The sequence below is a fragment of the Periplaneta americana genome, chromosome 12, assembly GCF_040183065.1.
Source record: "Periplaneta americana isolate PAMFEO1 chromosome 12, P.americana_PAMFEO1_priV1, whole genome shotgun sequence".
NCBI lineage: Eukaryota > Metazoa > Arthropoda > Insecta > Blattodea > Blattidae > Periplaneta > Periplaneta americana.
In genome coordinates this window covers 128,038,707-128,060,686 of record NC_091128.1, presented here as the reverse complement: position 1 = coordinate 128,060,686, position 21,980 = coordinate 128,038,707, and the positions used below count along the sequence as shown (strand labels likewise).

Below are 21,980 nucleotides of genomic sequence, written 5' to 3'. Positions count from 1 at the left end.
CTATACTCAATTTTCCTAAAAAGTAGTGTATGGCACACGTGTATCCGAGTTGGAATAAGTTTCTGGTTGAGGCTTTTTTTCGTGGTTTTCCCTCAACCCATTAAGAGCAAATGCTGGGTAACATTCGGCGCCAGATCCTGAACTCATTTCGCTGGCATTATCACCTTCATTTCGCTCAGATGCTAGATAACCAACGAAGTTAATGAAGCGCCGTAAAATAAACCAATAAAAATAAACACAAGTTAAAAATTATGTTATTTTGTTCGAAGGTTTGCTACATTCAACTTGTGGCCTCCTTTCGCAAACACCCCTGCACACAAATTAAACTTAAATTTTAAGCATTTGTATTGTAAATAACTATTTACAAAGACCTGACGAAAAATAAGTAATTATATATCTGAAACTGTTACAGTTATTATCTCAATGTTTTCATAGTTAAAAAGAGAAACTCAATAAGTTTTGTTACCTAGCAGCATGTTACACAAGTGCACATACCATTGTGCTAGGAGAAAACGAGAAAAGCTCGTTCTGCGCAGAGTATATAGACAGCCTTGCTGTCAGAGCTGGAAATGTAAGTTGTGCGTGTATCAAGTGAACAGCCGAACAATGTTTACCACAGTAGAAAAAGGAGAATGCGTTTTATGACTGGCTGAATTTAAGTCAGTCAAGCGTGTGCAACGTCGTTTCCAAACGGACAAGAGCTCACAGTAACAGGTAACACATACCTGGATATGCTGCTAAATTACGCTGTCCCACAACTACCACCAGAAACCGTGTTTCAACAGGATGGAGCCCCCCCACACTATGCTAACCATGTGCGCGCTTTCCTCGATGACACGTTTCCTGACCGTTGAATTGGAAGGGGCGGACCTACACCACGGCCGTCACGGTCGCCGGACATGACCCCACTGGATTTCTTTCTGTGGGATTTGTGAAGGACGTGAGTTACGTGGCCGAATCTACGAAGCAATATGATTAGTCACACCGGATATGCTTTCGTGTGTGTGGCAGGAGATTGAGTATCGCTAGGACATAGCCCTGGTCACAAATGGTGCTCATATAGAGGTACATTAAAATTTATTGTGTTTCTCTTTGTAAGTGTGAAAACATCACGATAATAAATGCAATAGTTTCAGAGATATAGTTATTTATTTTTCGTCAGGTCTTTCCGGACATCCTGTATTTTTAGGGACTGATTTCGATTTAAATACAATTATTTCTCCGCAAACTATAAAATTACAATACAGTATTTATGCCTATCATGCTACATATACGAAAAATTTTATATCGAAGAATTTCACAACAAAATTACTGAAAATGTATTAGACATTCTGATGGATTATAAAATACAAAACACACGAAGCGCGTCATTTCACAATGATATGCATATATGTCAAAGTTCCGACAGAAGCTTGGTGTCGAGATATCAACGCTTCTGCCGCAGGATGGACAGCTATGTTTTGTTTTCACGTACGATAGATTTATGTGTTGTTTGCCATTCAGTCTGCTTTGACAACATCTCTTTCATGTATTATCTTTACTGCGAACCATAGTAATGGGCGGTACTCTCCCGAGAGAATTTTTCCCTTTCTCTTTCAGATTTGTAAAACACATATATTGATTCTTGAACAGTTTTCCTTTAGACATTTTTTTCCGACTTAATGTTTGTTGCTGGTGATGGGAGCGTTCTAGGCCTACAACGTTAAAAAATACGTATGTAAAACTGATCAAGATGCATTCCTGTATCTAGTGCAGTTTTTCAGTAATATATTTTATTTTATTTATTTAACTAGCTAGCTAGCTAGCTAGTGAGTACAAATTAAAATTATAAAACTAAACGTTTCCAGCCACTATCGCAAGAGCTAGGCTCGTGTACGGTGTGGTCTTAGTCAATAACATAACATAAAATTTACAAGGACAGTTTACTAAATACAGTAAGTAACTTATTTCAGACCAATAAATAACACACAAGAGAAAAAAAAGAGAGAGAAAAAAACATTTAATATAAATTCACAATCAGACAGAAGCCAGCGATATTCAATAAAACATGAATATACAGTAGTCGACAGAAATAAAAAGTAAAAAAAAAATACTCACATTTGTTAATATTACATATCATGAATAATTTTATAAATATCTTTTTTAAAAGCGTCAACTTTAAAATATTTCAAATTTGGAAAATGATTTGTAATTGTATTATAAAGTCTTGGGCCGAAAATAGTACCATGTTTAAGAGCTGCACTTGTATGACATTTAGGCTCAATTAATGGGAAAGTGGACTTTTGTCTTCGAGTACGATATTCATGTTGATGAGATTTATGTTTTACTTGATTTCTGTGGTAGTAAGTTAGTAAACTATATTTATAAATTTCTTCAATAGTTAATACTTTAAAATCTGTGTAAATTAAATTTGTTGGGTAATCCATATTTTTGGTTAGACAAATTTTTATTAATGTTCTGTGTAATAAAATTAATGGATTAAGTACAGATGATGCTACTCCACCCCAGTTTATAATAACATATTGTATGAATGATTGTACTAAAGCTAAACATTATTATTCTCAATGTCTCCTTAGTGATACAATTTCGAAGTATTATGAATTTATAAATTGTCTTTCTTATACTTGTACACATAAAATGAATTTGTTTATCCCAACGTAAATGCTGATCTATAATAATTCCTAAATATATGACTTGCGTGAAGGTGTTAGATTTGGGCAATTACAATAATTATTTGTTAATTCATTACATGAAATATTATTTATTACTAGGTGATAATTATTCTTGTTGTTAAAGAAAATGGAATATAGGTAGTTTTATAAGTATTTAAAGACAGGAGATTAGGTTCAAGCCAATTTTTCATTCCTAGCATTTAAATAAGTGTTATCCTAATTTTCCCCATTAAAAGTTAGTACAGTATCATCTGCAAAAGAAAATATATTACCACCATATTTCTTTAGATCAATTTTCAACAAATTATTAATATATATTATAAATAAGATTGGTCCCAATACTGTACCTTGTGGAATTCCAATATCGATCAATTTACAATTGTTATTATAATGGTCAATTTTGACTTTCTGATATCTATTTTCTAAATATGATCGAAAAAATTTGAGTAGAACTCCTCTAATACCAATGTTTTCTAATAATGTTTATAATCAGGGAAATACTTTGTTTTCACTCTGTATAACGTGAGATACTAAGTTTCAACTTGAACATTTTTCTCCCATTACTTGATCATATGCTTAAATTGAGTGAATTTGTGGCTGTTATTGGAAATTATTATAAATTCATAGGCTAATTGTTTTCTCATTTTATAGTATTGCAGCCAGATAAAGTGTCTCCACATGAGTGGAATAAAAAGAAACTTTTTCTAAGCGTGATACATTTTTGGCGGTTAATTGGTAAGATTCCAGAGACATGAGTTTGAAGCTTCGAGCCTTCATATAAGAGAGCACAAGCCAAGACATTAACAACGTGGGTTTCGAACTCAAATCTATGACTTCCATACGGTGTTAAAATTGCGTTTGAACTGTTACATATGCTAGTAATACCAAAAGTCTACTACATCAAACAAAGGCTCTTTAGCTCACAAAATATTCACAGTTCAACTTCAGTTTCGTCCTTATACGATTTCGTAAACTGATTTTTAAGTTTTGCTGTAACATTTTCATATGGGAACATTGACCGTTATATGATCTCTTCCTTCTGATGATATTTATTTTGAACGTTAGTTGTGATCAGAGATCAAGCATGTCACTTTTTTAACCTGTTAACATGTTTACTGGACATCAACTCATTTTACGAGCAAAGAGTTTTTACGGGTTTCATTTCCTTGCAAGTGTAAACAGATAATTTATGCCGTTTTTAAGTGTAGGGTCATTGTAACGTACACAACTTTTTGTACTTCATCACTGAACTGAGATGTTATATAGAGCGTTCCCTTACGCGAAGGTCCACTACGCTATACAGATACAATCTGCCGCCACCTCAACCTAGCCGACTGGTTTATAACATCACTCATAAAAATTACAGTTGGGCATAGGAGATAAAACTGATGTATATATATATATATATATATATATATACAGACGTGGACAAATTATTAGCAAAATTGGAGATTTTTATTATATATTTTTACAAAATATGATTCTTCGATTTAGACTACAGTTGACATTTTTGTGTATTTCCAAATTATTAGCAAAATTGAAGATTTGTATTGTATATTTTTCAAAATTTAACTCCTCAATTTGGACTACATTTGATATTTTTCCATATTTACAAATTATTAGCAAAACTGAAGGTTTTTATTGTATATTTTTAGAAAATTCGATTCTTCAATTTGGACCACAGTTGGCATTTTGGATATTTCCAAATTATTAGCAAAACTGAAGATTTTTGTTTTGTATTTTTACAAAATTTGACTCTTCAATGCAGTTGACATTTTTTGCTAATTTACAAATTATTAGCAAAAGTGAAGATTTTTATTATATATTTTTACAAAACCTGACACTTCAATTTAAACTACAGTTGACATTTTTGCATATTTCTGTCTTCTGTAATGAAGGAAATATGCAAAATTTTCAACTGTACTCTAAATTGAAAAGTCAAATTTTGTAAATAGAATTATCATAAGAAATCGTCAATTTTGTTAATAATTTGTCCACGTCTGTGTGTGTGTATATATATATATATATATATATATATATATATATATATATATATATATATATATATATATATAAATGGAGGATTGCAGAAACAGCACCTGTCATGAAAACTACATTTTTCAGTACACACAAAAAACGGTATTACTGGTGGTAGGCCACATCATTGGTTATAGTACTGGCTTCTTCAGACAGAAGTCTAATAGATATGTCGTTTTATACCAAATGTATTGCAAACTAATGAATCGTTAATGAAATAAATCAATATATATTAGCTTGACATGTGTTGTTTCTGCAAAGAATCAAAATTGTAGTATAATAATTTCAGTTCTACTAAAGTTTATTTGTCAGATTAGGGATATAGTCAATTAGTCAATTAGTAACTGCATGTCAGGATTTAAAAGACGAAATAGATTCCAGTAGCCAAGTAGATGCAGTGATTATTGACTTTGCACGCGCATTCGATGTAGTCCCACACGGTATATTGTTGGTTAAACTACAATCAACGGGGATTGACTTCTGAGTGCTCCAGTGTATCAAGAAATTTTTAACTTGCCGCACTCAGAGAGTACTGGTAGGGGAGGAATTATCGAACCCAATTGAAATTACTTCCGGGGTCCCGTAGGGGAGTGTCTTGGGGCCTCTTCTATTCTTGGCTTTTGTAAATGATCTGCCAGTTAATATCTTCTCTAGGGTTCGCTTATTCGCGGATGATTGTATGGTATACAGGGAAATAAAAAGTTATGAAGATACTACTCTTCTCCAGAATGACCTCAATAGAATAAACGATTGAGAAACAGCCAACAAAATGAAAATAAATTCTCTAAAGAGCAAAGCTATCAGCTTTACAAGGAAAAGAAATAAAATAGTAGCATCGTATACGTTAGGGGGTGAAACCATTCCGGAAGTTAACAAATGTAAATACCTCGGAATAACATTTAGCAGCGATCTCGGCTGGGGGGAACAAGTTACAGACACAGCGGGAAAAGCATGGAGGGCGTTACACTTTGTGATGAGGGTACTAAGAAAAGGTTCTGATAAATCCAAAGAGATTGCATATAAATCACTAGTACGTCCAGTAATGGAATATGGTGCTGCATGTTGGGATCCTTACAGATTAGAACATATTAAGACACTGGAAAAGATTCAAAAACGGGCTCTCAAGTGTTTTCGGAAAAATTCACCATTAAAATGGGACACACTCACGGACAAGAGAACGCGAATTCGATTATGCGCACTGTTCATAACATACAGAGGTGAGCCTGCCTGGAGAGAAATAAAAGATAGGTTGCAGCCGCCAAATTACTCTTCAAGGAACGACCACTCATATAAATTGAGGGAAAGAAGGCAGAGGACGGACACTGGAAAGTTTTCTTTTCTCAATCGTACTATCAGGGACTGGAATGCTTTACCTGCAGACTTACTAAAGGCTTTACCAACAACCAAAAATGTATTAAAATAGGCTTAAGGACTTTACTAATAGACGGTAATTATACACAGTATTTAAAGGGTGCAAATGGTATGTTGTTATTGAAGTGTTGTATCAGTGAAGAATTATGTTGTGTCAGTGAAGTGTGTAGTGTAAGTGAAACGTGTTTCTGTCAGTGAAGCTTTATAGTTTATAGTGGCAGTGCAAAGTATTTGAACAGTGAAATGTTTTTGAAGTGTTAGTGAAATCAGGATAGAATCAGTGAAATGTGTCGTAGTTCCAGTGCAGTGAGTGAGTTGACAGCGAAATGAGTGTAATGTTGAAAGGTACTTGTGCAGATATGAACATATCATACTCGTGGGTTTTAGTTCGATCTCAGGTTTAAGATACAAATTAGATTTATTTCAAATGTTATTTTAAGTAATCGTTTCATTTAATTTAGGATATTCTCTGTTGTTGTTGTTATTATTATTATTATTATTATTATTATTATAAATTATTATTAGTATTAATTATTAGTATTAGTATTAATTATATTTTTAATTAATAAGTTTATTGTTGTCATTATTGAGTGTAATTAGTTACCACTGCCACAGGGTATATACCCATTGTAGTGTGAATAAATACATACATACATAATATATGCATAGGCCTACTGTGTACTTAATACATAAGTTCAACATATAAATAAACTTATTTTTTTCACAATAGACCACTGAAGAATATTATTGTAAAATTCTTGATATTCATGTGGTATCTAACGCATTAGGTTTGCGTATATCGTCAAGCTTCTCTCTTTGAATTGGCACGATTTTGTCTGGATATGCCAATGAAGAAGGTAAATATGGTTTTCTCCTTTGTACTTATAAGCAAACATTCTCATGGGGGCAGATAAAATAATTAATCTTTTTTCTTCCATCATTTTAATAATGTCAAAAGAAGTGGTTACAAAAATTTTGGCCACTCGAGTTCAATTACGAAGACCGTAAAAAATAAGTTTCCCTGGGCCGTTTACAGAAAGAGAACAAATTTTCATGGAACATTTTCTTGGAAATGATATAGCAATTGTTGAGTTATTTTTCAACGTATTCACCACCAGAATTGAGACATTTGTCATTCAGTGGGATCAATTTTTGTATCCTTGTGTCGTAGATGTCTGCCGTCTGGAATCGGAACCAATGTGTCGGCCGGCACATGTCTTTGACATGAGTTGCTTCTGCGCGCTTCCAGGATTTCACAGGTCTCCAAATGTGAAACGGCTATACTGACATATGTGGTTTCTGCATGGAATGATAAACCTATATCAACAGTCCATGAAACTCGAATAAACTTATTTCGCTACAAATAGTAACATGTGCTGTTTCTGCAATCCCTGATTCTTATATTATATTTATAAAATAAAAAAGATACTGAAAACATCTACTTCGATACTTTCTTTCTCGCTTTCTCTTTCCTCCTCAACTTCAAGAGTGGAAGTTCCAATAGCCTGTTTCATTATCAAATAATTTTTTTGTCTTCCTTTGGGTCATCCTATGTCCCCTTTTCTTAGAGTTTCTAATCTAGGGCTATATTCTAATAATTTTAATGTTCGGAACGTTCCTTTACGTCTTCTTCTCCTTCTTTTTCAACGTCAATAGTAGAAGTCCCTATAACCTGTTTCGCTACCAAATCATTTTTTTTTGTCTTCGCTTTGGCTCATCCTATGTCCCCTTTTCTTTGAGTTTCTAATCTAGGACTATCTTCAACCTCGAAATTCTTAAAATAATATATTAAAATATAATAAAATAATTAGAACAGCTGTATGAACATATTTCATGAAGCAGTTGTTCTTTTATTAGACATGTTTCGGGGTTACTGCTTCGCCATCATCAGTAACTTCGAAACTTAGATAGATAGGTAGATAGATAGATAGATAGATAGATAGATAGATAGATAGATAGATATATAGATAGATAGATAGATAGATAGATAGATAGATAGATAGATAGATAGATAGGTAGGTAGGTAGGTAGGTAGGTAGGTAGGTAGGTAGATAGGTAGATAGGTAGATAGATAGATAGATAGATAGATAGATAGATAGATAGATAGATAGATAGATAGATAGACAGATAGATAGATAGAGCGTTTCGAGGAATATCCACTTCCAAACACAGGTAGCTATATTAAGTCACACGGTATTGTGTGCACTCATAGTTGAGTTCTGGCGTCTTGTCAGCTCATTTGAGTTGTGTGGATATAAAAAGAAAAATTGTGACGATGTCGTGTATGGTTCCTGGGGTAGCTCAGTCGGTAGAGAGTTCGAGCGCTAAGCGAAGGGTCCCGGGATCGATACCCGGCTCCGGAAAAATTTTTCCTTGAAATTATTCAAACCTGCTCTGCTTTACAGGGAGCTACTACCTGAAAGCCAGATTTGTACAGGTAGCTATATTTAATCAATGGTCCTGTCTACAGAATTTCTTGAGGAGGAAATAAAATATGTTATATTTGATACATAATGCAAACCACATTCGTTGTTACAGTAACAGAATAAAAAAGTACTTCTTTCGTTACTTCCCCAGTTGAAACTTGCCATCTCGCGGTTCCCTGCAGTAGCATCGCATGAGTAAGCAACTTGGTGTAATGCTGACGCTGATTAAGAACTCACCAAAAACAATGACGAAGGTCATCTTCACTGTCTTGACCTTAGCTTTGGGTATTATGCCTCTAGAACTGGCTCTCCGGCTGTCGTGGTCCTCCTGTTGGAGCTGCTGATGACGTAACATCCGGTGTTTGCCGCTCGTTTGCAGATAGCTGCTACTCGCACTGTCTGCAACAGAAGAACACACCCAAATTCATATTTTATCGCATCAGTAACTGAAGTTTTTTACTTTGTATCGCTTTTAAACTTCAGACGCTATTCATAGGCGATCAGATGATTATTGCTATCGCAACGAAAGAATCGACTTCTGACGTCTCTAGCAAAGCAGATGGAAGGTACAGAAAAAAGCTAATAGTGTGCATGAAATTAAACCTTATTAGAAGATCGGTAAGATTATCGCAACAGAGCACGGTGATGCAATAAGCAGCATTCCCCCTCCCCTCACTATGAAGACAGACAGTACAAAAACAGATAGGCAGAGATAAACGAGAAAATAATTGTTTGAAATACGATGACGACCGAGCTAAGAATCTTGTACAGAGTAAAAGGGAATAGAATGGAATTTAACTGAGACGGGGGGCACGGATGGCCCAGCACTGCGACCTATTGAGATCTATTGCGCTAACCCTCGATATGGAATGAGTTGCATGCCACAGACCCCATACGCGCACCGCCCTAACCACATGGCTCCCTTAACGACCGGTCCCTACAGCCGATAGAATCCATATATCATTCGGTCTGAGGCGAAACTCCTCCCCCGAGTAGGTCTGCCTCGGGTGCCATTGCAGAAGCCATCCAACATCGCTGAACTACATTCCACGGAGGCCGGTCTAGAGAGTCAGAAGCTTCGGCAGGCTGCCGGTAGAGTCAAACGAGATGATGAGGAAGGAAAGGAAGTGGCGAAGATGAGTGATAAAGTTACCTGATATTCATCCACAGGAGTGAGGGAAAAATCCCGAAAAAATCTCACCCAGGCAACTCGTACTCACCAGGAATCGAACCCGGGACCGCTGGGCTCGGAGTTACACTCGCTAACCCCTCAGCCACAACGATTGACGAGTAAAAGGGAAACTAGTACATGAATTCATAGAGGTAATAGATCAAGTGAGTGAGAACAAGTTTTGTCGAATAAGTTTTTTATACCTCCAACAATTTTGAGAATAAGAAATGAAATGCGTTGCAACGCTGCAAAGAGTAGCAGTGCTCCTTGAGGTCACTGCTTCGCAGTGGGGGTGAGTGTAAATCCAATCATCCATTTCGCAAGACTTGCGAGAGGAGAATGAAACAAAATCATCTCATCAGATACACATTCTATAACTCAATCTCTATTTTAGTTAATATCTTTGAAGAAATTGAAAATAAATTAATTTATAAAAGAATTAATTTTATAATATTAAATAATGTGTTACGTATTACGTATGTACAGTAGTGGAAAAAAAAAAAACCGGATCGACCATTGTAGCTGATTTCAAAGCCTTGTTCACTCCAGAGCACGATAGACTGGTAACTAAGACATTCGTGGTTCGAATCCTGCCTGAGAAGGAAATTTTGTTTTGTTCCTTATTCAAATTTATTCCCAATACTTTTCGATTGCTGGTAAAATTCATGTTCTGGGAATAATAAGTTAATTAAGTAGTAGTATTGTGAATAAATTTGAATAAGGAACAAAAAAAAGTTTCCTTTGCAGGCAGGATTCGAACCACGAAAGTCTTAGTTACCAGTCTACCGTGCTCTGGAGCGAACAATGTTCTGAAATCAGCTACAAGAGTCGGTCCGGTTTTTTTGCCACTACTGTACAGTAATTAGATCTAAACTTATCTGATGATGCATTTTTGTTTACATTCTCCTCTCGCAAATCTTGCGGACTGGATAATTGGAGTTACACTCAGCCTCACTGCGGGGCAATGACCTCAAGGAGCCCTGCTACTCTTTGCAGCGTTACAAAACGTTAGATTTAGTATGCTACGAATATGCTAATGGAGTGATATTAATGCCTTCCATGAGGAAATGGGAGAATTTCGAGAAATACCCTAACTGCAATAGGCCTACTGTGTGACAATATAAATGTCACAATCGATTTTTAATAAAAATGCCAGGCTTAACTGGGACTCGAACTCACAGGTCGTAGTTACCTTATAAAGGAACCAGTCCCCATCTGTGGAGTAACGGTCAGCGCGTCTGGCCGCGAAACCAGGTGGCCCGGGTTCGATTCCCGGTCGGGGCAAGTTACCTGGTTGAGGTTTTTCCGGGATTTCCCTCAACCCAATATGAGAAAATGCTGGGTAACTTTCGGTGTTGGACCCCGGACTCATTCACCGGCATTATCACCTTCATCTCATTCAGACGCTAAATAACCTAAGATGTTGATAAATCGTCGTAAAATAACCTACAAAAATAAAAATAAAAATCTAAAGGAACCATTAAAACTCTGTGAGTCGAAATCAATTCCCTCTGTATACGAAGAGGAAGTACTGAAACTAGAGTATATCCAGACAATAAATAATACGTCATGTGTGTGAAGTAATAAATCAAATCATTTTGTGCCAATGATCATAATCTCATATTCGTAGTTTCCAAATATTTTAACTATTCAGTGATCGTAAATGCCAAATAGCATATTGCTCGAATGTCGCATGACGTCCTTCGGTAATCAATGCATGTCATATATATATATATATGTGTGTGTGTGTGTGTGTGTGTGTGTGTGTTTTTAATTATATTAATGCAGTGATTCGAATCTATAAAAAATACAAGCAAAGTTGCATTTTTGTTTGGCGTTGCAAATTGCAATGAAAAAAAAGTGACGAAGGTCATGGAATATGGTTCAAAAGGACATCATGTTACTGGTATTACTAGGTCAAATAAAAAGCTGTCCGCGAAACATAAAATAAATTTAAATTAATATCATGCCGTTGGAAACAAATAATAACTATTTTATGTAACTCAATGCATCTCGAAATTCAATTGTAATATTTGAGGTAGATGTTGGTCATATTATATTTGATTTATACTTCATTCCTTATAACTCTGCCCAATGAATAATCCATCTCTGTAGTTCATTTTCAATCGATCCGTATTTTTAATCCAGTACATCACGTTTAGATACAATGCAAAATAAAGTGGTAATTCAAATATATACAGTGTGTTGCAAAAATTTTCTAGGGCGTGTTTTACTCAAAAAATGGAGTCGCAAAAGTAGGAAGAAGTGTATCAGCATCCTATTGTTACAATGTTTTTACTAATCTGTAGCAGACACTAATAGGACCGAACGAGATGGCTCATGCTTCCGCACGGGACTCACACTCGGGAGGTCCGTAGTTCAAAACTCCGCACCGACCAACCTGGTTGTGGGTTTTCCGTGGTTTTGCACAGTTACTTAGACAAATACTGGGTTGAAATTTTCATTGTCAAGGTCCATTTTCCTTCCTCTTCCTTACAGTAAAATAATTTAGATTTCATAGCCTATAATTCATCGCCATTCATTAATCTTCTGATTGAGGTTCTGGCTGATATACATATATATATATATGTATATATATATATATATATATATATATATATATATATATATTTAAATATCCTAATCTTGTCAATTCTAATACTTCTAGTATTAAATTTAAAAAGTTATGTATGGATTTTATAAAAATTGAAAAATTGTAAATTTAAATTTATATATTCTTATTGCGTAGTAGACGTAAGGCAAATTGTATTATAATACTTCTCAATTTCAATTCAGGAATCCACCCCTGAGCACGAGTTCTACTCTTTCAGGGGCAAGGTAAAGTTTTTCTGTTTATATTATATTTCATTTTTTTTATTTAATCAAAATACAGTACTGTATTAACAAAAAGTGTTTTACTCACGAATTGAGCTATCCATTCGGACGTATTCATTATGCAGTGTATATTTTATTGTATACAGCGCATTACCGTACAATATAGAGAATACAGAATAAATATAAACAAATATAATTACAAAACAAACAAAGAGAAATACAAATAAAATAATACAAGCAATATAAAAAGAAGATACAGTAGTGTTAACAAAATTTGAGACCGAATGAGCAGCGCTCGTGCTCGGTCGCAGAATTATTACAATTATTAGTAAAATAAATAAATAAATAAATAAATAAATAAATAAATAAATAAATAAATAAATAAATAAATAAATAAATAAATAAATATGTATATTATCAGGCAGTGCATCTCACTTGACGACATGTATCAGAGGTAGAACTAGTGTAATATGTAGCTAGTCGACGATGTATGCAATGGAGGAGGAAAGAAACTGGCCACCCTACACCATTATCTCCAGGTTTTGTTGCCTCATAAGTGGTGTCTTCTTGATATCTCTTGTGGGGTTCAGACCTGACTTCGGACACTTGACTAAACAACAACATCATCATCTCATTCCATACGCATTTCTTCGAGCGTATGCAGGAGGGACGTTCTCTGCGAAACCGTCTCTGGGTTCCACGCCTTTCGAAAGATCTCTGCCAGCATTCATTACTTAAGAGCACTTCCGAGGGCGTTTCGATACCTTAGAAGGGCTGTCGGAATGGATCATATGCTGCTTAGTCGCCTTGGCGGTATGAACGTAAGGAGGGGGATGTAGGGGGCCCATTGGCTGAACGGGTGAGGGGTCTCATGCGGCTGGTGGGCTGGTGCACCTCATTCTCATTCATCCCATAATTCGGGATCAAAATAGGTCATTGTTGAGCCGACGTGCTTAAGGATCGTCCGTAAGTCGCCCCTAGCCACTCAATACTAGTACTATCCTAATATGATAATGCAATAAATATTACAAAAAAGGAATATCCTGGTTTCGAACCCTTGAAGTTTAGCTTGCAATTCCTCAAGCTCACAAGATTCTTGTAAATTTATCCTTGCTAGTTTCTGCATTAATGTTCTTTCAAGCCAAACATTCTAGGGACTTCATTGCAGATTTGTCACATCTGTTGAGCTGTTCTTTTATACGAATTATAGATTACACTGTATATTGCATGAGTTCTATAGAATAGTATATAAATCACTGCATTAACCGGGATCGATTGCAATGACATTTTGTGCACTCAGGGAACACGAAACGTTCAGCATTGATCATGTTCGGTAATACAGAGTGTATACGCTGTTGTCTCACTAATGTGACATAGCCTACTTGAGAGAAAGCTAATGGAACTGTCACATATCTCAAGTCGCGCAATATGAAGACTGGAAGTGACAGAACTCGGAGCAATTTTTGCAAATAAGTGTCTTGGAAATGAAGCTGTAGGGAACATTTCTTTTGACATTGTATTCTATTTTATTTTTCAGTGGAACACGCCCTATACATCTAATTTGTTTTTTAAATTTTATAGCTAGTGCTTCAAAGAATTTTTATTTCTTCAGCATTTCTTGCGATTTAGACCGACACATGGTATGTACGGGTAATATTTTTTTATAATAAATAGACGTGTTCAACTGTTACAAAATGTGATATGTGAAATAAAGTTTACTTCGTCATTACTGTAGGCCTATACTTGCATGTGCGCACATAAACAAAATTTTGAGAATGCTCATATTTATATGCGAATGTCAGGCGCACGCGAATTAACAATGCTTACCAAGTTTGAGCAGCGAATAACTGAAAAAAAAAAAAAAAAAATACGTCTTACATTCGGAAATACACGACTAAACTTTATTCAGTCCTATACAGAATGCCAGCTGATAGGAAATGAAGAACTAGAGACAGGCAAAAACTAAAATTTGTTATTCTAAACCACTCCTGCTAGCGGTATGGAAAAAAAAAAATTTTCACGATTAAGAATGGGTAGGCTACTGGTAGTATGCGATTAACGGAAACAAAATTTTATATTTCATAATATTTTGGTAAAATTTTCAAATTTCATAAAGATCTTCACGTTTTCCCATATTTTCACGATATTTTTCGCACTATTTAATATTATTCTAGGTTAGGTTAGGTTAGATAACAGTGATAACAGGGGTGGGTTAGGTACGACCCTTTGCACGTCGTCCATACTGAGGTCTACCAACACACCGGCCGCATGTGATTCCTCATCCACTCACCCCCTACCCCCCCGTCTTAAGTTCAAAATATTTCTGTAACTACTATTGAACCAGTATTTCTAGATATTATATCCTGTCTTCGGACAGTTGACAAAACAACAATAAGGAGACAATAAGAATGTTTTCTACGAACAAATTTAAAATCCCAAGCCAACCATCCCAACAAAATTCATGGATCCTCAAAGGCAATGAATGAAATCTCCAAATTTCTCTTTAGAGTCATTCAACTCATAGCGTCAATAAATTAAAAAAGCTAAAGAAAATAAGTGGTTGCTATTCCACGTTCATCATTCTTTCGAATCCAGTGAGTCTTTTTAGCGTTGCCTTATGTACTTATATACATATAGGGTGATTCACGAGGAAAGGTAAAAAATTTAGGATACGATATCTTAGGCCATTTTGAGTGAAAAAGTTCGTATGAACATAGGTCCGTTTTCGAACGATGGCGGAGCTAGATGCATTTCTTTGGTAAAACGTCTCGCCCCAATGTGAATCAGATGTTACCATATGCTGCTGACGTGAGACAAGTTCAAGTTCGCAATGAATGACGTAACATTACAATCTGCATTGTGAGCGATGTAGATAAGAGAAACAAACCGGGTGGTGGGGCATTACAAATGTCCAATCGCCTGCCCTTGTCTGATGTAATGACACAGAACCCGCAGATAATACAAATAGCCTACACTATAATCAATTCATAGCAGTTCAGTCAGCTACCTACAGTACAGTAGTTGTACAGGTACAGTTATCGGAAGTGTTAAGTTGTGATTTTAAAGATGCCTTATAAATTTTCGACTACAGAATACGCCGATATTGTGTATGTTTATGGTTTGTACGATGAAAGTTCCTTGCGTGCCGTCGCTGAATATGAACGACGCTTTCCGAACGGAAGAATACCATATCGAAGAGTACTTACTGTCTATAGGGTTGGATGAAAGACTTGGTATAGCAAAGGAAGGGGGAAACGAGAGAGGCGCTAATCGACCGTATTTTGGATGCGGCATAAAGAACAGCACGAGCAACTCTCCCGAGCGATGAGCGCGATTCACGCCCGAACGCAACAGTGCATTGAAGCAGAAGGAGGTACCTTTGAAAATGTGCGAAAACATCGACCCCGACGTCTAGAATATTAGGTATGTATGCATACGTAAATATAAACTTTAAATTTGTCCGTTATCTGTCTCTAAACGCGAGTTAGTACAATGGAATCTCAGACGTTTTTGTGAAATCAAAGTGCCATATCTCTGTAACCGTTCGAAACGCATCTATATTCATATGAACTTTTTGACTCAGAATGACTTCAGAATTCACATCCTAAATATTTTACCTTTCCTCATGAATCACTCGTATAAATGAATGTTTTAAATGGGTTTCAACCTTAGATTTTGCTTTCTACCTCTTTTTTTTTTTTTTTTGCAACATCATCACTTTTTCATTGTGTAAGCAATAGGTTGTTAGGAAAATATTTGGGGCTAAGAGGGATGAAGTTGCAGGTGAATGGAGAAAGTTACACAACGCAGAGCTGCACGCATTGTATCCTTCACCTGACATAATTAGGAACATTAAATCCAGACGTTTGAGATGGGCAGGGCATGTAGCACGTATGGGCGAATCCAGAAATGCATATACAGTTGGGAGGCCCGAGGGAAAAAGACCTTTGGGGAGGCGGACACTTAGATGGGAAGATAATATTAAAATGGATTTGAGGGAGGTGGGATATGATGGTACAGACTGGATTAATCTTGCTCAGGATAGGGACCAATGGCGGGCTTATGTGAGGGCGGCAATGAACCTCCGGGTTCCTTAAAAGCCAGTAAGTAAGTAAGTAATTAAGTAAGTAAGTAAGTAAGTAAGCAATATTAACTCGCAGAACATGTACTCTCTTGCCATAAAACATAGAAAAGCTACTTGTGTTATATTGTAACCAGAGTTGCGGCCAGTCAATGTAAGACTTTTTTTGTTCAGTGTAAAAATTGAGTTATCTAGTACTTGCATTCAGGTAAGGGTTTGATGATAATGTAAACTTGCTGCAAATGGTTTGGGAACGAACATATGAATCATTCACCCGAACAGCGTTGTAACCAACAAAACGTAAATTTTACAGAAGTAAAAAAATTGTAAAAATTATAACTCTGTTCTACTAAACATTGATTTAAAATATCTGCAATGGTGCCAACTGTCGATTTAGATAAAAACAAATTTTCCCCTTAGTATGCAGGAAGACAGACATGATGTAGTTGCACCTTTAACTCACATTCAACAAAAATGTTCGTTACAACGCTATTCAGTGAATGATTCATATTTTAGCACTGGAATATTTATTTCATATTTTCATATTTCGTAAAAAATAAATTACACGTTTTGGCAACGTCGGTTTCTACTTATAACAAAAGCATTACCGGTCCAGGTCGGAAAGCAGGAAGTACAAAAAGCCGTCGCTCTCCACTGCGGTGAACAGGGAGATATTGCGAATCATACAATAGCATTAAAACATGAAATGTTGTCTGCGGTTGAGGCAACACGTGCTGGAACAGTATGCGGTGTGTGCGACGTCCCCCTGTAATCACTCACAGTCTTTGACATACTGCGTCGTTACAGGCGGTCTGAAAATTTTGGTTGAGATCTTTTATCAGATTATCTCCTTGTTAACGGCTAATGAAGGATCCTGCTATTCTAAAAAAAAGTCTTCTACTATAAATTGACCACTCTTCAATTGTCTCTATAGTTATAGCAATAATTAGTAATAACTAGACTTCGTTAAATTGCCACACGCAGCATGCAATCAGGTTGCCGATGTACGGTAGTATAGAAGAGGTGAGCGACCTCCCGGTCTCGTAGTATAAGCAGTTCATGTTAAGAGATGTGATCGGTCCAAATAGATACAGCAGCTACAGCTAATGTATACCTATGTAAGCACTTGTTTTGCATTACTGTGGTTGGAATAGTCAAAGTTTAACATTTGTTCACTGCTGACAAGAATTCAATCAAACATACTACCATGAGTGTGTTGCTGTTCCAAACAATTGCCCCTGGAATATCCTTACCCCTCAGCCAGTCTTGACCCGTTGGAAAACGTGGTTGGATGCTGTTAATTATTAAGCGAAATATTACGGCAAAGTAATGGAGGTAATTGATGCACTGGATAGCACAGACAGTTCCGCTGTTGCAGCTGTAAAACCATTGCCTTCTGAACAGGTATTGGAAGGTATTCTGTTCATAGATTCTAATTTTAAAATCGTATTCAAAAGCATCACGCCGTTAGAGTCGTCTAATCTACAACTCTCAGAAGCCCTCAATATAGTGTATGAAGTATCACAAACCGTTATCCAAAATAACAATTCACTAATTTCAGAAAAAGTGAAATACAAGTTGAGAAACATTATTGCTAAAAATTCTGCCTATTCACAACTTCGTATTATAAATGATGTACTATCAGGTCACGACAAGACGTCTGAAGTTGGTGTACTAAAAAGTAGTGATTTTCCGTTCTTCAAATATGCACGTATTAGAACGTGTGTTGTTCAACGTACATTTTCTCAATATAAAAACTGTTTAAGTGACCATCGGAGGAGGTTACTTTGCAGTCGCTCAAAATGTACGTAACTCTTCACTGCAATGCACATATTCAAGGATGATGTGAGATATTACATTAAATTTTAAGAGTTAATATATCTCACTACAAAGTAATTGTGTATTTACATGTCTAGACGTTTCCTACTTTAATGATCATTCATTATATTTCTTGAATGCAGGATATAGGTTTTATTGTAACCGTAGTATACTGCTCAGTGTTTACATAAGAGGCATATTCCATCCGTTGCACGTCCCCTTCTCATACATTCTATACCGCATGCGTAGTAAACTTATGATTCTCGTGGCAATTCCACGAAGTCTAGTAATAACAGAACCATGAATAACACCATCACTATCATCCGCCTTCATAGCTCAATTCACAAAGCGCTGGCGTATGAGAACTACGGACCTGAGTTCAAACTGGGTGATTGTAGAATTGTATTTGTCGTGGATAAATCCAAATTTGTGAGGGTTTTCCAGGGAGTGCTCTCGGTTTTCCCTCATTATTCCACCAATGCTGTCCACAACTCCTCTTTCAATATCAGTGCTGTCTCAGAAAACGATGTATCTCCTGTTCGCATGACGCCGAAACGGCCGTCCGCCGTGGTAGTTTTTTTTCGCGGTTTGTCGAAAGACCGACAGATGGCAGTGGTAGCGGATTATTGGAGACTCATATCTGTACAAGAGACACCGAAGACTGTCCAGGTGCTTCCCTACACCTGACGGGGATATTACGAATCCTACATTTCTGTGAGGTACGGAATACCGTAAACAGAAACTATCAACTATAATTGATATTACTATAAAAATATAATGAAAATGTATTCAGTAACAAATTACATTATAAAGTTGATCATCTCCAATTAATGAACCAGGTTAACTAAATTCAGCACGAATTAATAACTTAATATGTTTCTACTGTATGATATACGGATTTTATGATGGAAAAGAATTCGTATTAATAATAATGCACATTGATTACACAACGTTTAACACTATATCACTTTGGAAAACGTATTATAGTCTATATCTTTCACATGTTAAATTTTATGTTACCTTTTAACATGTTTCGGCCTGATATCGGCCATCATAAGAACTGGTCGTTGCTGGTCTTGGCGCCTTTTGTTTTGTTTCCTGTGGGGTGTGTTTGTGTAGAGTAATGTGGAGTCAAAGAGTGTATGTGTTCTGGAATTGAGTTGTGTGTTGATAATTTCATTTGGATGTGTTTTTGTGTGTCTGCATATTTCGTATTGTTTTAGTGTATATAGTTTCTGGCTTTTTGGTTGGATGTGTAGAATTTCCATGTCTGTGTTGATGTCTCTGTATGTGTGGTTAGCATTTGTGATGTGTTCTGCATATGTGGAAGTGTTTTGTAATTTTGTTATGGCTGTGATGTGTTCTTTGTAACGTTTTTGAAATGATCTGCCTGTTTCTCCTATGTAGAAGTTGTTGTTTGAGTCTGTATACGCCTGTGTGGTTGCATTTGTTTGTTTGTGTTGTATGTGTGTCGAGATGTTTTTGTAGAGTATTATTTGTTCTGTGATGCGATGTTGTAATTTAATTTCTTGAATGAAGTTGCAATCTTCTGTGTGTTTTTGTTTTCGTATGTTACTGTAATGTATTTTTTGTGTTCTTGTGTTTGTGTTGTATTCTTATATTTTTTGTGATTATGTTTTGTCTTTCGTATTATGTTGTCTATTATGTTGGGGTTGAGCACAAGAAGGTGTTTGAAGGTTGGCAACGCTGGTCAAGTATATCTTTGAACAGTCTCTGTGCCTATGTAGTTGAAAAGAAACGTTGAACAATATACATTGCGGTTTGTTTTGAGTACTGCATTAATTGCAGAACAGCTGTAGTAGTAGTAGTAGTAGTAGTAGTAGTAGTAGTAGTAGTAGTAGTAGTAGTAGTAGTAGTGTTAGTAGTACAGTGCGTATACTAACTGGCTCCGCAGGAGAATTGGCAAGCAGTACTACGCGGGGACTCGAGGAGTTGTGTTGATATCGTGCGGATGAAAGTGTTTGAAAATAAAGTAAAGCGGGTACAGAAACGCATGAATGCTAGGGGCCATCACTTTCAACATAAGTTCACAATGGAAGTGCACAGTGACTTTCCTAACGCCCTGTATGTATATACTTGATACAGCAAAAAAAAAAAAAAAGAATAAAAAAAACCATTTTTCACTGAAAAAATAAACTTGGAAATTTAACGTAAATATATTCATATTTCACATCATTTGCATACAAATTAAATATGATCCTGTAAACAACCACTGTTTCAAATCTCAGTTTAAACATCTGGTTGATATTTTTAAACTGCCATAAATTTGACCTTTAGCTGAACTCTGACCTTCAACAAATACAGATGTAATTATAAACTATGGGTATAAGGTACAGTTAGTCGGATACGATATACAATCTCCCATTCTTATGCTACAAAATTGTTTCATTAACTGAGTCCATTTCTAATGTTATCTGCACGTGGGTTTATAAAGAGCCTGCGTATATTAAATAATACGCATAAAATCAATGATACAGATATTATTAGCGAAGAATAAAAATATACTGAGAGCTATATCTACTGAATAGGTACTAACAGAAAAAGTAGTCACGAAATCAAAACTCGAAGAGACTTAAAATCGTACGTAGCCAATGAGATTGTACAAAGCTAGGAATAACCATTTTGAGTTCGGATATAGAAAGGTTAAATCGTATCACTGGAGTCGTATTTACTCATCAATTAGGGATTGGTACATTAGATTGGTAATACAGTCTATCACAGTGGACGCCATATTTGGTCTATTCAATTTATCTACCTACATTATATGATAAGGATTACATCATAATTGTCCTTGATGCAGCTGTATTAATGTACATTAATATTTAATATGAATCTGAAAGCTAGCTTCACACTACATTTAACGCATTTCATTTGTTTCATAATAGATAGTAGCACATTATGCAAACGTGTGTCTTATCAGAAAATTGCCGTTCTGTACCATATGTAAGATATTCCGCGAGTGTAAATCGATAAATAGAGTTAGTATACTTACGTATGACGCCACAGGACACACAGAAACATTCCCTCTTACAGTATGTCTGTCGTACGCGTCTAAGTTCAAGGAGGTTTACGGGAGTTGTATGCATGCAGTTCACCTCAGTCTTTTGTGAGCTACTGAAGGGGTTACTCATTCGTGAGTAATGTACTGCAAGCTACTGTGTATTTGTCTAATCATAGGAACAATGAAGGGACTACTCATTCGTCTTTAGTGCAGTGCAAGCTATTTTGTTTTTCTAATTGTTTGAGAATGGTGTTTTTCTAGTCTTCCAATGTCAAAAATTTATTGAAGCAAAGGGAGGATACTTTTAAAATGTCTTGTGAAACAAGTAAGATGCACTTGTATTCATTTTTAAGTCGTTCATATACGGTTTCCCCGCTAAACAGATTTTATAAACTGAAGTTACCACCGTACTAAACGATGGCCAATTTGAGTTTGCGGTGTGAGGGAAACGTCATATACGAGGATGCTATACACGGGGTTTAAAGCGACTGGTGTTCATGAACTCAGTGGAAAATTGACGCAAGAATTTCGACTAGGCCACTGGCGT

At 36.0% G+C, this 21,980-nt stretch overlaps 1 protein-coding gene across 1 annotated transcript in view; it reads right to left on the bottom strand.

The window, feature by feature from the left end:
* The window catches only part of LOC138709978 (cardioacceleratory peptide receptor-like), a 414,250-nt gene that overhangs the window by 21,708 nt on the left and 370,562 nt on the right, over positions 1-21,980 (bottom strand). Inside the window, exon 7 of the mRNA XM_069840659.1 lies at positions 8,744-8,905. Coding sequence (XP_069696760.1) covers positions 8,744-8,905 — 162 coding nt within the window. The remainder of the gene's footprint in view (positions 1-8,743; positions 8,906-21,980) is intronic.